This window comes from Neovison vison, chromosome 7 (assembly GCF_020171115.1).
Source record: "Neovison vison isolate M4711 chromosome 7, ASM_NN_V1, whole genome shotgun sequence".
NCBI lineage: Eukaryota > Metazoa > Chordata > Mammalia > Carnivora > Mustelidae > Neogale > Neogale vison.
This window is the reverse complement of record NC_058097.1, coordinates 179,600,103-179,617,324: the sequence shown is the minus strand read 5'-3', so window position 1 is coordinate 179,617,324 and position 17,222 is coordinate 179,600,103. Positions and strand designations below refer to the sequence as shown.

At 42.3% G+C, this 17,222-nt stretch overlaps 1 protein-coding gene across 5 annotated transcripts in view; it reads right to left on the bottom strand.

The window, feature by feature from the left end:
- Positions 1 to 10,088: 10,088 nt before the first annotated feature.
- Positions 10,089 to 17,222, bottom strand: part of EHF (ETS homologous factor) — a 42,189-nt gene continuing 35,055 nt past the window's right edge. For 4 of the 5 annotated variants that reach the window (XM_044259063.1, XM_044259061.1, XM_044259064.1 and 1 more), the window contains exons 7-9: positions 16,213 to 16,275; positions 14,583 to 14,778; positions 10,089 to 14,495 (exon numbers count right to left, since the gene is read on the bottom strand). In XM_044259063.1, coding sequence (XP_044114998.1) covers positions 14,396 to 14,495; positions 14,583 to 14,778; positions 16,213 to 16,275 — 359 coding nt within the window. In that variant the 3' untranslated portion in view covers positions 10,089 to 14,395. The remainder of the gene's footprint in view (positions 14,496 to 14,582; positions 14,779 to 16,212; positions 16,276 to 17,222) is intronic. The other variant, XM_044259062.1, reaches the window with a different exon arrangement.

Here is a 17,222-nt window from a genome sequence, read left to right as displayed (position 1 = left end):
CAAGGATTCACCACTTGGGTAAACTCCACCTTCCGGAATTCCCAATAAAAGCCTCAGATGTTTATTGAATATTTTTCTGCCTGCTTGGTCCTGAATCCTAATCCTCAGCCCTTTAGCTTTATGACACTAACCACATTCCATTCTGCTTTTCAGAGCCCAGGTTTATTCATCTCTTACCATAAGCAGTTTCAGAATTCGGCAAATTGTGAGGGGTGGGGAATCTGATGGAGTGTTGGGATTAGTTCTTCAGTCCTCTCTTCTCATTGTTATTCTAATTCCTTAAGCTTCCGCTTTTTTTCTCACCAGCCCCACAAGATTATCAAAACTTCTCCGGTTTCTCTGCCTCTTGGTAGTTGCCTCCTACCTGAGCTTTTTGTCTCAAATCCAAAATTGAAAATGACGTGGGGCACCTGGGTGGCTCAGTGGGTTAAGCCGCTGCCTTTGGCTCAAGTCATGATCTCAGGGTCCTGGGATCGAGCCCCACATCAGGCTCTCTGCTCGGCGGGGAGCCTACTTCCTCCTCTCTCTCTGCCTGCCTCTCTGCCTGCTTGTGATCTCTGTCTGTCAAATAAATAAATAAAATCTTAAAAAAAAAATTGAAAATGACCTGAGATTAGAAAGTCACTCAAAATGTCAATTCACCTGGCATGATTCCATCTTCCGTGGGACTTTGTCCCTTCAACTCCTGGTTGCCTTAGGAGCTCTCAGTGTCTTCGAACCTTTCTAGTCCTCCTGCTATGAGCTACTGTGTTCTGGTTGAAAGTAGGAGTCTATAGTATGATTTAAAATTTGAAAAAAAAATAATAAATAAGATAAAATTTGGAGAGTTGGACCATAATTTTCATCTATTTTTATGAAAGGTAAGAATGGAAATATGCAGCTAGAGTTTGATTTGTAGATAATGGGAAGACTTTTTAAAAGATTTTATTTATTTATTTATTTATTAATTTATTTAAGAGAGAGAGAGCTCAAGCTGGCAAGGTTAGAGAGGGGCAAAGGGAGAGAGAGAAGCAGAAGCAGACTCCCCACTGAATATGGAGCTTCCATTTAGAGCTCGATCTTAGGACTCCAGAATCATGACCTGAGCTAAAGGCAGGTACCTAACCAACTGAGCCACCCAGCTGCCCCCATAATGGAAAGATCTTGAAGGTGTTAATACCTAGTGATTGCATGACTGGAGCTGTGTATTACATAGTTTCCTGGTAAGAGTGTATGAAATAGAATAGAGGTGAAAGAAGCGGAAAATGGAGAAACTGGCCATTGTTTCCCCCAGCTCTTATCTGCTTGAGAAATGACCCAATCTTTTAGGCTCCCATTCCTTGCTCTAGAAAAATCAGAAAAAGGTGTTTTTCCTGCAATAGTGAGCTTATGGGTGACTTCTAACAGAAGCAATAAAAAGTAAATGAGGGGTAGAAATAAGGACTTTGGAGCCTGATTGACCCTGGTTTAAATCCTATCTCTGCCACTAACTAATTGTATGAATTTCATAGCATCAGAAGATTTCGGAAAATCTTTTGCAACCTGTACAATGGGGGTACTGATATCACATAGAGTTATTATACAGGTTAAATGGGATTTTAGGACCATGCTTGAGCCAGGATTCAAACTCAAGCAATCTGGCCTTGGAGCCTAGTGTTTAAGTACTACAATATACTGCCTCTCTAAGAATCAGAGATTGTTGAAATTCCCCAAGTCAAGTATTACAAAGGCAATCTTCTCCATCATGCAGGTCAGTTTAAGGACAATAGAGATCTTGCACAGTCACTCAAGTCCTACCATTGTCCTGGCTCATAGTTCCAACCAGATTAGAAATCCGTGGCTCCAAAGCTGGACTGTTTCAGGAGGTTACAAAACAGGACTTTGTCCTGTAGATAGACAAACTGCAATCAGAATTTCTGATAAGAGGTTGTCAGCTTCATTAATATGAGGGAAGGTTGCTCTTACTCAGGATTTTGTCTCTACTTGTCCCAGGACTGAACTGTAACGAATGCCTTATAACATTCCACAAGAGAAAGAAATGAGCTTCATCCTTTTGGCAGGATAATTCCTTCCCCTGTTTCCCCACATCCCCACCAGGTTCTTGGCTCTTTTACATTTTCCCAGCACCAGGTAAGATCTTCCTAGAAGGAGGGAAGCCTGGGTGGCTCAGTTAGTTAAGGGTCTGACTCCTGATTTCAGCTCAGGTCATGACCTCAGGGTCATGGGGCTCCATGCTAAGTGGGGAGTCTGCTTAAGGTTTCTCTCTCTCCCTCTCCTTTTGCCCCTCCTCCCACTTGGGCTCACAGGCGGGATCTATCTCTCTCTCTCTCTCCCTAAAATCAATCAATCTTTTTTTATTTTTTTAAAGACCGTCTTACAAGGAAATATATGCTGTGATAGTCAAGTCTTCAGTCCAAGGTTCTACTCCTCTTTAACAAGAATAAGGCCCCTTGTAACTTGAGAAAAAACTAAGCTCGCAAAGACCAAGCCACATGTTGACTGTTCTCTGGCCTCTAAAGCTTTGTTCATTCCCTTGCCTTTATTTTTTTTTTCCAATTTATTTATTTTCAGAAAAACAGTATTCATTATTTTTTCACCACACCCAGTGCTCCATGCAAGCCGTGCCCTCTATAATACCCACCACCTGGTACCCCAACCTCCCACCCCCCCGCCACTTCAAACCCCTCAGACTGTTTTTCAGAGTCCATAGTCTCTCATGGTTCACCTCCCCTTCCAATTTACCCAAATTCCCTACTCCTCTCTAATGCCCCTTGTCCTTGCCTTTAAAGGAATGCTCTTTCCATCAATTCCTGTCACCAGCTATCTTTATTATTTCATTCACTAGTACTCTTCACTTTGAAATCAACAGAAAATTCAAAAATCTAAAAGAAGAACTTATGCTCCTGTAACTGAAGTCCAGTAGTATGAGGGCTTCAGGTGCAGCCTGATCTAGGGTCCATGATATCATCAGGGATCCAGTATCCGTCCTCTGTAATTTGATTTGTTCTGCCTCTCCCCACTACAGTAACTTTATCCTCAGGCTAACTTCCCTTATGGAAAGAAACAAATAGTTGCAGTAGTTCTATGATTCATATCCTCACATCATACAATCCTGAGAAAGAGAGTTCTAATCCCCACCTTCCCAGAAAATTCTACTGAGAGTCACAGAGTGCATGAGCTTAGATCATAAAGATAACCCTCCTCAAAGATATAGAATACTCTGATTTGCTCAGCCTGGGTCATGGGCTCCATTCCTGGAGCTCAAGGAAGAGCTAGTTTCCTCAAAACAACGTGGGTCCCTGGTGGAGACCAAGAACTACTGGAAAGAGAGAATATATACACAAGAGGGATTCAAAGGAATTCACCACATTATGAAACCCAGACATCTGAGAGGTGAATCCAAATAAAGAAATATGTAAAAAAAGGGATAACCAATGTAAAAGGACTGGTGGCAAACATTTAACACACTTAAATTTAGATCTAAGACTAGACAACTTTGGGAATCAGGGTTTTGATTTTATCAAAAAGAATGGAAGTATTTAATCCTCAGCAATAGCAAAATGGAAAAAAAACCCACTAACTTGAATCAGTAAATGGGGGAAGGGAAATATGAGGGACAACACATGTTAATTTTATTGCCTTTCAGAATAAGGAGTCAACCAATCCCATCTAAAATGGCAACATGTACCTTTAGAAAGCATAATCGCTCCAAGGTCAATATTCTTACTTTATTGTCTTGAACGTAGAAGTATCTTTTTGAACTAAATATATTTTATATTAAAGAAATATTTATTTGAATTCAGATATCCTTTCTATTTCTTTTTCTGTTTCTTTTTCTTCAAACTGAGTTCAAGTCAAATTGAATGATTTTTTTTGTTAAATAATGTTTAAGCTCATATTTTATAAAATTCTTTCCACCTACATACCTATTTTTTATTGAGTAATTAATGCATTAATATGGTTCAGATATAAAGTTTCACAGGGAAAAGTCATGCTCTCCCCCATATCCTCTACCCTCCTAGTTCCCAGCTCTCAATCCATCTATCTTTTTATTATTCTAGAGACCCGGAATGGATGTCTACCAAATGTGTACACTGGTTATTTTGAGTGTGGGAATTTGATGTTTTTTTTAACTTTCCTCTCTATTATATAACATATACGTAGGTGTGTATATGTATATATATATTTGGATATGTATGTATTATATATGCATATATATATTAGACATCATTTTTTAATTTTTAATATAATTTTTTAATATAATTTTTTATTATATAAATATAAATATAAATTTTAATATAATTTTTTAAAATTATATTAAAATGAAAATCCTGGGGTGCCTGGGTGGCTCAGTGGGTTAAAGCATCTGCCTTCAGCTCAGGTCACGATCTCAGGGTCCTGAGATAGAGCCCCGCATCAGGTTCTCTGCTCAGCGGGGAGCCTGCTTCCCTTCCTCTCTCTGCCTGCCTCTCTGCATACTTGTGACTTGTGATCTCTGTCTGTCAAATAAATAAATAAAATCTTTTTTTAAAAATGAAAATAATTTCTTTCCTGCAATGGCCAATTAAATCCCACTCTTGTGAAGGCTTTGAAGGTGGTCAGGACCAGAAATGACCTCTTCTCTCCATAGTCTGCATCCCTTCCTCCGCACCACTCACCCAGCACACACATATTCCCTGAGACTAACGTTGTTTGTGGACATAGAATGCATGCCTCCTGCAGGAGCTCCCTGGGCGTCCAATCTGTGGTTCCACCACTAGCATTACTGGGATCAATCAGACTCAAGAAAAGGTGGTATCTTTCATGAGTTTTTGTATTTCAAATTGTACTCAATACCTCAGGGACCTGCTTATTTTTGGCCCTTTTAGAAAATTCTACTTTCTATTTCTAAGAAAGCCTACTCAAAAAAGGGACTTCAACCAGCAGTTGAAACCTCAGGTGGTTCTTTCCTGAGTAGCTTAGGAATTCATGCAGTAGAAACATTGTTGCAAGGGAGCTAGGTTTAAGTCCTAATTCTGCCACTTGTCAAACGCTCTAATCCTTCTGGTCCTCAGTATCTTCATCCGAAGGGGAAGATGGTCATAATGATATTACCTGCCTCATAGGATTAAATGAGATTGTACAAGCAAAGTGTATGGTACTTTTCCTGACACAGTCAGCACTAAATAAACATCAGCCATCACTGTCACTGATGAGCCTTTTCCCCAGGGAGCAAACTCACCAGGTGGACACGGTTCTTAGATCTGGAAGAATGGCTTCTGCTGAAACTGGCTATATACATCCGGGGGTCCAGACTCTGCTGCTTTGTCTCCACTCCTCTCCCACTGCTACGGTCCTATAAAACCACCAGAGACGCCTCCGTGTTCACTTTAGCAACCCCACCCACCCCAGGGCAGAATCATAAACATTTACATGATATTTGGACTAGACTCAAACTTATTTTCATAAATTCCTGGATCTTTCTATTTGCAATGACTCCGGAGATGATCTAGTCCAAACTGCCAATTTACAAATGAAGAAACCAAAGCAAGAGGGTCGAAGAAACTTCCTGAAGGACCATGGCTAGTTGGTGATGGAGCCATGACCAGCTCCCAGGATTTACCTTCCTGCATTCTCCTATTATTGAGCACACTGCAATGTCATACCCAATTATTTGTCTGTCTTCCCCAGAAAGCATAAGCTCCAGCTTAGGAACTCCTGCTTGTTTATGAGGAACTCGAGTTTTAAAGAGAGAAGTTAAGTCAATTGGTTAAAGTCACCCAACTTATAGTCGAAGGAATGAGATTCGGAGCTGGAGTTGCAACTCAAAAGCCTATGCTTTGTACTCTGTTGGCCTGTTTTTCAGTTCCAGTGACATAAGGGTATCTCCTTCCTAGAGAAAACATGGACAGTGATGGACACAGCACAGTGGAGTAGAACCAGAAGTGACATGGGCTCCCACACTAATCTGCATTGTGAGCCAGGACCAGTCACTTGATCTTGACTTGAGTCCATCGTGTGCTCTGAGGCAGTGCCTGGTACAGTGCCTGGCACCTTGGCTGTAATCATTATGTACTTGGAAACAGTGAAGTACTTTGTCCTCTGTGCCATGCTGCCACATCCTTTACTTCTTGCCTTCCATCTCACCAGGAACTCAGTGGAAAATCCAACATGGCCCCAGAATCCTATGTATCCCCATTCAGGTGAGTCATGTCCTCAGGTCAAACTTAAGAGATCACCTCTGTTTTCACAGCTTTGGCAGGGATCACTGACTCTATCAAGTGTGAATACACTGTTTGTTTTCCTTCTTCTCTTTCTGTTTGCCTTTGGAAAAGTCCATTAATGCTGAATGACATGACTAAACAGTCAAAGGGAGAACAGTTGATGTGTTAATAACTCTTAGGTAAATACCATTTGTTATTGTCACCACTGAGGCTTTCAGAGAGGTGGCACCAATCCTGGTTCAGGACTGTCCTCTTGTCAGCCCTCCATCTTTCAGCAACCTGGAAAGACGGGTTTGAGGCGGGAAGGAGTCTGAAAGGGACTGGTGAGCAAGAGGAAGGAAAGGCATGGGAAAGAAGTGAGAACTCTGAAAGAGACATAGGGTAAGAGCAAGGAAGGTGTGCACGCGCGCACATACACACACACACACACACACACACACACACACACACTGACGCTGAGCAGAGAAGTCGGAAAGCTGATGATTCATCACATCTTTTACTTGATTCTGTATTCTCCATGCTCCCTCCTCAGCAGTGCCAAGGACCCTTGCATTTATGGTTTCTGAGCAGCTCTAACTTGGTCTCATCTGCTCTTCCACTGACATCGAGGAAGTGAGGGGTTTCCTCCCAGACCAGGCTAGGCTCCAGAGGGAAGAGGATGTCGACTGGATTCAAAGAATCAGCATAAGAAATTTGCATGGCATCGCCCTGGAGACAGAGGAAAGGGAGGTTCCTTGAGGATGTACCCATGTTGGGGACGGAAGACCCCTGTGATTATGAGAACCTGTAACGTGTACTTGTAAGGATTCATGAATGGGAAAACAAGGGAACTGGCTTCCCCTCCTAGCTAAAAGCCTGTGTGACCTTGGGTCTATGCATTAAGCTCTCTGTGCTCTTACGACAGGGTTTTGCACCAAATGATCTTCCAGCTCTAACTGATTAGGAAAGGAGGCTTTTTGAACTGAAACCCACATGACTGGAGGTAGCCAGCCACGTGACACTCAAAGGTGCTTTTTGGGCAGAGGGAAGAGCTAAAGCAAAGCCCCTGAGGCAGCAGTGAGTTTGGCTGTGACCTTCAACAGAGCATTTTCAGTGACTTGATGTGCACAGAGACCAGATCACGCTAGTTAATGGAAAAGCATGGACTTACAAGGCAGTAGCCAATAATGGGTAAACGATGATTCAAAAAGTGAGTCTTGAAAAAGAGGAAGAAAATGACATTAGTATCATTTGTGGCAGACAGTGGGAGTTCCCAGGCATTCCTGCTTACGGACCTCTCATTTCCCTGCCCATTTCGGTGATCTTCCCTCAATGCCAATATTCCCAACCAGAAAGCCGCATCCTTAGAACACTCGTATTAATGACTGTAGGGTATGTGTGGGGTTTGGAGATAAGAATAATAAAATCCTCCCACTTCAAGTCTCCACTGACAGCATCAAACTTGTTTGCACTGGCAGCTACTGTCACCATTCCAGCAAACACAGAGAGATTGGCTTTGGATCTTTATTTTGATTGTTCTCTACAATTCAGGGTCACCTTTAGTTTCCAAGGCTCCCTGGATCTTATTTCAGCCTGGGTTAGTTTTGTTCACTACCCTTTCCACCCTTAACCTCCTCCTCCCAGTCAGATTCTAGATCCCGGCTGTCCCTTCGATCTTTCTCTGATTATGGAAATGTTCTATGGCAACACCGTCCAGCACTGGAACCAGTGGCCATATGTGGCTGGGCAGCGCTTGGAATGCAGATGGGGGTGTGACTAATTTCTATCATTTTAACTCATTGATACTTCAACAGCCACATGCGGCTAGTGCCTATAGTTTGGGACAGATAGTCCTAAAGAGTTAAAAATTCAGGGGGGTTCACAGTTCCCCAAAAGGAGACACTTGGCAAGTCCACTGTGATTGCTGACCAATGCATCAACGCAAATAAATAACACCCAGGGCAGAGAGGGAATTTCTTCCTAATGGGAAAGAAACAGAATGTATTTGAAGTTGGCCAAGTGTGATATGCATGAATATTACCAGCATACTAATTTGGCCCAAACAGGAAAATACTGCTTCTCCAAAGTCAGAGAAGTCATCTCTACATATCATCCTTTCCCTGGGTGTCCCTTGATGAAAAAGGTCCATTTTACGTTCATTTGGGAAGTTGGGAATGCTTTCTCCTCTCTTACGGGTTCACAGTGCATACCATTATCATAAAGGCTCTAAGAATTCTTAAAGAATAACTTCATAAGATTTTGTGTGACTCAGTCTTCCTCCAATATATTGAACCATGAAGCCGTGTGTGTGCATGTGGTATAAATTACCATCCCAATGAACTAGAGAACATCAGAATTAGGAAGATGGGTTTGGGGGAACTGAGGTCTGGGTGCACAAGGACAGCTTTACTGCTAATTTCTAGCTGTGTGACCTTAAGAAAGTCATTTAACCTTTCTGATCACTGTTTCCTTCATGTGAAAATTGGAGATCATATCTATATATCTGAGACTTGTGGGAGGATTTAATATAATTATGTATGTAAAGCACATCTCATGGTTCCGGCAACAAGAGGATCTTCTCCAAATGCTCACTTATTATTATTTTCATATTATAGGCTATGAAGTTAAGAACTGAATGAGACTTTCTGGGCCCCAGGAGACAACATAGCTCTACCTATGTTAGGAACACATAGAACTCACTGACTACCTTGAAATTTTTGTTAAGCATCATATGGGAAGCCTGGGTGTGAGTGGGAGCTTTTCTACCTCCTTCTTTTTTTTTTTTTTAATTTATTTTTTATTTATTTTCAGCATAACAGTATTCATTATTTTTGCACCACACCCAGTGCTCCATGCAATCCGTGCCCTCTATAATACCCACCACCTGGTACCCCAGCCTCCCACCCCCCCGCCACTTCAAACTCCTCAGATTGTTTTTCAGAGTCCATAGTCTCTCATGGTTCACCTCCCCTTCCAATTTCCCCCAACTCCCTTCTCCTCTCTAACTCTCCATGTCCTCCATGCTATTTGTTATGCTCCACAAATAAGTGAAACCATATGATAATTGACTCTCTCTGCTTGACTGATTTCACTCAGCATAATCTCTTCCAGTCCTGTCCATGTTGCTACAAAAGTTGGGTATTCATCCTTTCTGATGGAGGCATAATACTCCATAGTGTATATGGACCACATCTTCCCTATCCATTCATCCTTCCATAAGAACGTATGCTCGGCATTGAATGACTCCCTGCAATTCATTTGCAACACAACAGCCAGAGGGGTTCTTTTAAACCAGAGATGAGAGCATGTCACTTCTCTGTGGCTCCCCACCTCAATCAAAAGAAAACCTGGAGGCTTCATAATGTTCTCTGTGTTCTATGTCATCTAGCCTGCCAGTGACTAGTTTACATCATTTCCTACTATTGCTTATTCTGCTCTGGCAAATAGACTTCCTCGCTGCTCTTTGGACAGGTCAAGAACACCTGAAGGAAACTCAGGACCTTTGCACTTGCTGGTCCCTTCAGTATGTGACCATTCCCCCTTATCCGCAAGGTTCCTTTCCTTTTATCTTTCAGGTCTTCACTGAAATCCTTCCTCCTTACCCCTGGTGAAACTTGCATATATCCCTATATATCCCAGCACTCTCCAGTCCTCTTGGTTCCACATTTCTTTATGACACCTCTGATATTTGCTTGTTAGTGTTTGGTTTCTTGTCTGTTTCTATCCAAGAAACATGAACTTCATGAAAGTCAAGATTTTTATCGCTTTTATTTTCTACCATACCTTAGAGTTTAGGATAGTGCCTGGCACATAGAAGATGCTCAATAAATGCTTACAGAATAAATATGTGCAAGAATTGCATGCGTTTTGTTGCTGTAGACCAACTGCATTTCCTCTGGGCGATTTGCTGAAGCATGAAACACACAATTACAGGCTGATCTCTGTGTTTTTTATTCATGTTTTCTGGGACCCATCGAACAAAAAAAAAACCCATACTTCCAAAAATAAAATTCTTTCATACAATAAAAATACTCAGTTTGAATTTCACATAGTTTAAAGGATAAGATTTCTGATTTTTTTTTTAAATAGTGGCAGTAGGATTGTTTCCCAGAAATGGTCGACCCAGAAGCCAAATGGAAGAAAAGCAAGAATTGTGCAGATAGCTACAGAAAGATTAATCCCAATTAAGCTAAACTTGTGAGGGCTTATTCGTTTCAATGGTTCATAAGGCACAGTCCCAATGGGTTTTTATTAAATGTTCTATCTCCTATTCCAGAAAAGGCATCCTGAGACCCAGTGCTGAAGCTAATCCAGTTCTGGTATTGTGACTACTATGCTGTTCCTTCTTTCACACCGCATGTATCCATGCAACAGCGTCCTGTGGAACATCTCTTACGTTCTGTAGAATTAAAGACACTCCTCACATAGATGGCTCCATTCTGTGCCCACAGTAGGCTCTCAACAAATGATTTTTTAAACTATAAAATAATAAGATAATTGCCTTTCCCTCTTACTATTTTACCTTTGCCTCTATTGTATAGATTTGAAAAGCAACACACTTGCAAAATTAAAATCTAACATGCACGACTAACCTTATCAAAAGATCCCTTTTTTCAAAAAGACAAAAATATATATATAAACCAACCCCTAAACACTAGAACTGCTTTACACTTAAATAGCAATGTACATCATATAAACACATTCATAACCTTCATTGGTTAAAACAGGTCAAATGTCCATTACTGGCTGCTCGTACCAGATCAGTCTCACAGCTCCTAACAAGGGAACAGAATTCTCATTCAACATATGTTGACTGTGGAACCAAATAACCTGACGGTTTGGTTTCATTTCAGGACAAGTAGGAAGGCAAAGTAAAAAGTCTCACAGTAGAATGCTCTGCTAATACATAATATGTTCTCGAAGTTTTGGCCATTGTGCTCTTATTCCAGTAAAGAAATGATTCACATCCCGATTGTGGATATGGATAAGTCTTCCAGAAGACGTTCATTTATTAAGTCAACACATACTTACCAAGGACCGAGCCCATGCGAGGTGCTGGGAAACAATATGGATAAGATCTAGTTCCTGCCCTCTAAGAGCTTACAGTCTAGAAAGGCATGAACTTTGAGGAAGAACCAGCACGTTCAAAGGAAAACTCATCACCCGTATCTGCCCTGTTCAGAAGGCAAGTTCAAGAATCTGTGGGTGTACGTCTCTGGGATCCAGGATCTTGCTCACATTTCAAGAAAAATATCCAGGAGACTCAGATTATGTGAGTCTGGTAAAATCTTAGCAACACCTTTCTTGCCTCAGATTCCCATAAAAATGGCAAAAAGGCTTAAAGCCTAAGCTTTGGAGCTCAAGGAGACCAGGTGTAGGGATGTTGTGAACATCCAGCAGAGCTAAGCTTCTTGAGCAAGAAGCTGTGAGTCCCCAAGAGACTGGGGTTTGGGGGGAGGCTTCATTTGATGCTGGCTTATCTCTGGGATTTTGCTCTCCCTTGCAACACTGTGGTGGGAAGTACTCTGTTCACACCCCAAGCTGGCATGGCTCAATTCCCTTGAGTTCTCCAAGTCACGAATAGCACATAGAAAATGCATCAACTCAAGCCAAGACAATAGAGAGATATGCTGAGAACTTAATACTCCAGCCTATTTAAGCAGGAACTGGGTGCCAAGAAACCGTCACTTTCAACAAATAGCACAATCTGTTAATTATCTGCAGAACTGTTCCAATCGGTACTCCCCAGATTTTCTTACTGCCGAGCAGAAATTGCTCTTCAGGGGGAGGGTGCAGAAAGAGCCAAGCCCAATTTGGAGGAATGTGAGAAACTTGCAGGTTTGGGGAAGGGTGAGCTCAGGGAAGGATCTAGCGCCTCCCCCGCCCCCCATGATGAATAGGCAAAGCCAGGGAAGAAAGAACAGAGAATGAAATAACAGACGTCCCTAATAGCTCCACACGATTCAGATGTACACAGACATGCAAACATTTATGCATTTATACCAGTTCAGATGTTTGGATGTTTAATTTGTTCCAGGTGAAACGTAGTAAAATGCTGGAAAAGCCTCAGAGTCCTTCAGCTTCGCTGGGAAAGCAAGGTGTGTCTTTTAGACAGTGTGCTTCGGGTCTGTGTGGCTCATTGTTTTTTCTCTCAGGTCCCTCGGTAACTGTTACTTGACAACACCCAGTAACACCTCTGTGGAAGTGACCAAGCCAGGCAGAAGCAAAAACGGACTTGGTTGTACCTTCAGAAGATCTTCTCGCTAAGCTGCCACTCCAAGGTCGCAGTCCATAATGGTTCTCGTTATGATCAGGACAAATTCTTAATTCTTACTTCCAACCTTCTGAATACATTACAAACACTCCACAACCTTTGACTATGACTCGTTCACCTTCGTTGGGTGAGACACCGTGGTGGGTGTTCTCTTCGTTGATGACATTAGCTGTCTCCATCCCCATATTATTGCTCAAAATAGAGAGGCAAAAGGGGGGAGAAAGTGAAGGACGTGGGGAGCCAAAAAGAAAAGGTGCAAAAGGGATCTCAGGGTTCAAACCCATTTTCAAAGTGTCTACAGGCTCATGTTCCTCCCAGGCTGCAAGGCCCAGGATTAAGTCGCCAGGCAGCCCAGAGCAATGCCACTGGAGAAATCCCCAACTCCTTACTGACCATAGCCCCTGAACTGAGCATTCTGTTTCTCTTCCATCTACCTTTCTTTTTTCTGTCTTTAAAAAAAAAAAAAAATCCTCTGGACATAAATCTAGGCAACACACCATTCACTTTGGGATGAGTCCCGATAAGACAAGAAAGAAATTATCCAAAAGAACAAAGATTTTCCCTGCATATCTCTCTCTCTCTCTCTCTCTCTCTCCCTCTTTCCCCCTCTCATTCTTCCCTCAGCATTTCCTTTTGCAATGTAATTTTTACTCTGCTTTGTCATTCTAGTGAAATGTCTTCTATTATAATTCTTGTTACATGACTCTGTTTAACTTCTCTGACTTTGGTTCTCATCTGGGATTCTGAAAATCCCCTCTAGATTTCCCATTTCTAAAATTCCCATTGTCCCTCATATTTTAAAATGTAAAAATTGATTGACTTTGAAGTCTTACTTTTACTTCACTCTGGGAACTGAAAGATCTACACATATTTTTGTTCTGAGAGTAAATCGCCATCTTTGTCTCGGCGGGCTGCCTCAGTGGTTCTCAATCAGGGACAATTTTGCCCTTTTTCAAGGGAAATGTGGCAACGTCTGAAGATGTCACAACTTTGGGGAAGGGAGGGCAACTGGCATCCAGTGGGTAAAGGTCACAGATCCCGCTAAACAACCTACAAGCACAAGACAGCCAAATAATACACAAAAAAGAATTACTCAGCCAAAAACATCCATTTTGTTCATCGAGAATCGATGGGCTGTAAATACAAGAGCAAACTCATCACCACTTCCTTTTTCCCATTTATTTTCAAACAATTGGGATTGAACACAACCAAGGCTAAACTCTCTCTTAAATACCTAGAAATGAGCAGAGACAGCATTTGAAGTTTTTTTTTCCCCCAGTCATCAACGAGGGAGGGAGAGAGACAGCCTTGGCGTCAGGTAAATCATTCTTGAAAGAGTAGAAAGCCTTCACCATTATTCTGCTGATTTAAGCATGGCAAGTCATGTGATTATGAAGTGATTATAGTCCACTTGGATTTTGGAAGTCTTCATGCTTCCCTCACTGGCTCCAAAAGGTCAGGTTAAACTTCCCAGCATCCTTGGGCTCATCCTGTCAATCTGAGACCTTGGAGTTCACCTTAGTGACCTCTCCCGCCTCTCCCGATGAGGCCACGTGGATGCTTACACACAGAGGACATGTCACCTTTTCCTAATATAAAAACATTTAATGCCCTCTAATTTTTTTCTCTTTCTTTTAGCAAGAGGCACAAGGCCACAAATCCTGCCCGTCTCGCCGTGGAAAGGAACTTCACAATAGAGGCAAAAACAAATCACAACCACATACAGCATCATATTTCACAGAAAACTGTGTACGTTTGTCCCCCATATAGGACATACTTCAAAGTAACAAAATAATTTTATCAACTGTAGTGTTCCTTCTTCCCATTAGAAGTAGATGGTTTTCCCCCTCAAGGTACATAAATATCAGAGAAAAGTAGTCTTTGAAATACTTATGTCCAGGAGCTCTTGGCTGGCTATCATTTGGGGCAATGTTTGGGTTCGTGCTCAGTGTTGGCAGGTTCAGTTTTCATTTTCTCGCCATCCACGTGCATTCTTCCCAAATTTGTATACGAGTCTTCTTCCGTCTACGCGTTCCAGAATTTCTCTTTTGTAATAATATCTGTAACAAAGGACATCACATAAGGTGGCCATCACAAAGACCACCAGGGGAAATAAGCGGTCATGGTCAGGGCTGGAAACACCTCACCTCATCGCTCGGCTGAGTTTTTCATAGGTCATGCTGCTGTTGTTTTTCTTTTTGCCCCATAGCTGAGCCACAGCCTCTGATTTCAAGAACCTGAAGATGCCCTCAGACCGGTCTTCCCACTTGATTAACCCTGGGTTCTTGTCTGGGTTCAGGAGGATGTCACGGATGAATTCCCATAAGTGGGTCCCTCGTGGATCTGAGGACAAGTTGGAAAAGGAATTTATAAAGGGCCTAAGTCACAGCAAAGAAGGGGGAGAGGAAGCATAGAGTTGCCACGTCTTCTATCAAGGAGAACAGACTCAAATTTCCCCTATCCACAGGCACAGTCAGATCACAGAATCACCAAATATTATATCTTTTAAAAGGGCATTTGAGAACAAACTGGCACAATTGTTTAGTTTATACATCAAGAAACGGAGACACAGGGGTGCCTGGGTGGCTCAGTGGGTTAAAGCCTCTGCCTTCGGCTCAGGTCATGATCCCAGGGTCCTGGGATTGAGCCCCGCATGGGCTCTCTGCTCAGCGGGGAGCCTGCTTTCTCCCACCCCCGCCTACTTGTGATCTCTGTCTGTCAAATAAATAAATAAAATCTTAAAAAAAAAAAAAAAGAAAAGAAAAGAAAAAGAAATGGAGACACAGAGAATTCAAGTGACTTAACCAAGATCACCCAATTAGCTAGTGGCAAAGCTAAGACAAAGGAATAGATCTTAGACCTCCTATGCCAGGGGAGTCTCTTTTAATTACTGGAGGATTCCTTGCTCAGGATTCCTTGCGATCTGTCCTTTCCCAGAAGAGCAAACTTCAACCACTTTCATTTAGAACCTCAGCCCAGGTAAAGCCCTCTCACCCAGCAACTGGGGTTCAGTCCAATGCACGTCAGCAGGGCTCTAGAACTTGAACTCCTAGATTATACTGGGACAGGGTCTGGCAGGAGTTGAGGGGGCCAATTTGACAATGAAGCAGCTACTACAGTAAGATTAGCAACCAAATCCTACTTGACCCCCACAAGACCTGCCCTATACAACCCCTCCCTGCCATTTACTGTGCTGTGTTCATTCATTCTGGGGAATGACATGGAGTAACAAATAGTAACAATGTCCAGTTGATTTCTTTCTGAGCCCTCCCCTTCACGGCTCTGACAGCTCCTATATTTTCATAAGGTTTTATTATCAGGGGAATGACGACTTCCCAAGAACACTGTTGACTATTAAGAGTAAACTGTCCTTTCTTGGATCAATCACTCAACAAAGGTAGGAAGCCAACAGTCAACAAAAGAGAAAAAGAATACATCTCCATTGTTTCTGCTCATCTTCTCTTCCCATCCATTTTTCTGGAGAGAGGGAAATGGCTAGCCTGGTGCCTGCAAGCAGTTCTCACTCACTGGGTGTCTCAGTTTTCGAACAAAAAGAGCAGCACAGGGAGAAAATATCCAGGGGATCTCCACTTTGAGAAACTACAGAGGGACTCACCGTGCCAGCCAGGGGTGCTCCCACTGACTCACCCTAAACAGGCTGAGATAAATAAGAGGAGGGGACAGGCAGAGGCAATATTTGCATAAAAACTAGAGGCCTCCAGTTACACCCACCCTGAAGGGAATGGGCAACCGCCACCCGAAAGCCAGCCGACTTACTGTGCTTTTTGGTGTGGGACTTTGCAGGGTGGTCTTGCTCCTTTTTCATCTCAGGTGACTCTGCTGGAAGGAACAGTGAGAGCTGCTTAATTTACCTGTCACCTACAGTCATCCATGCCACTCATTCATCCAGTCATTTAATTGATATTTATTGAGCACCTACTACATGCCCGGCACTGTTTGCGTGTGTGGTATATGAGCAGAACAAAACAGATGATATGTACTATGAAGAAAAATCTTGCAGGGTAAGAAATGGGGATAGGAGTGTGAAGGTGGAAATAATCTGTCATTAAATATAAGGCAGTCACAGAAGACATCTCAGAGAAGGGAACCAGAAGATGTGAGGGAGAAAGCCAGCCACGCAGAGAGCTTGCAGAAGAACTGCCAATGAATAAGAACAGTAAATGCAAAGGCCCTGAGGTCAGTATGTGTTTGGTACATTCAGAGAATAGAAGGATGCCAACGTGACAGTAAACAAGGGGCAGAGGTTGAGGTCAGTAAGGCTTTGTGGGACTCTTTTTGGATTTTAGCTTTTATTCTGAGAGAGAGAGGAAGCCACTGAAGGATTTAGAACACTGAAAGAAGTATGTGTGTGTGTATATGTGTGTGTGTTTTTACATAATACAAAATGTAAACACTTATAACAAAGAAAAATGGCTTTAAAGCCAGAGGAGTGCCCTTTTTTGGCATGCAAAGTTATATTTTAATCAGTCTGACAAAGGGGCCATTGACTGGTCTGCACTCAGTACAGAGGGCCACCAGTGGACTATGGAAACACAGATTAGTTAACAAATGACTCATTATGGTAACCCTTGTGAGTATCACCAAAGACACAATGACAGAGGCAGATCTAGTGAAATAAAACTTCTTAAAAAGAAAAATTAGTGGTCTAGCGATGCCTGTGCACACATGTGCGTGTGTGTGTGTAAGTGGGCACTTCAGGCGTCAGGAAGACCAAGGCATAGTTTACCAAAAAATCTCTCAATCAGTAACCCAGCAATCTGAATACA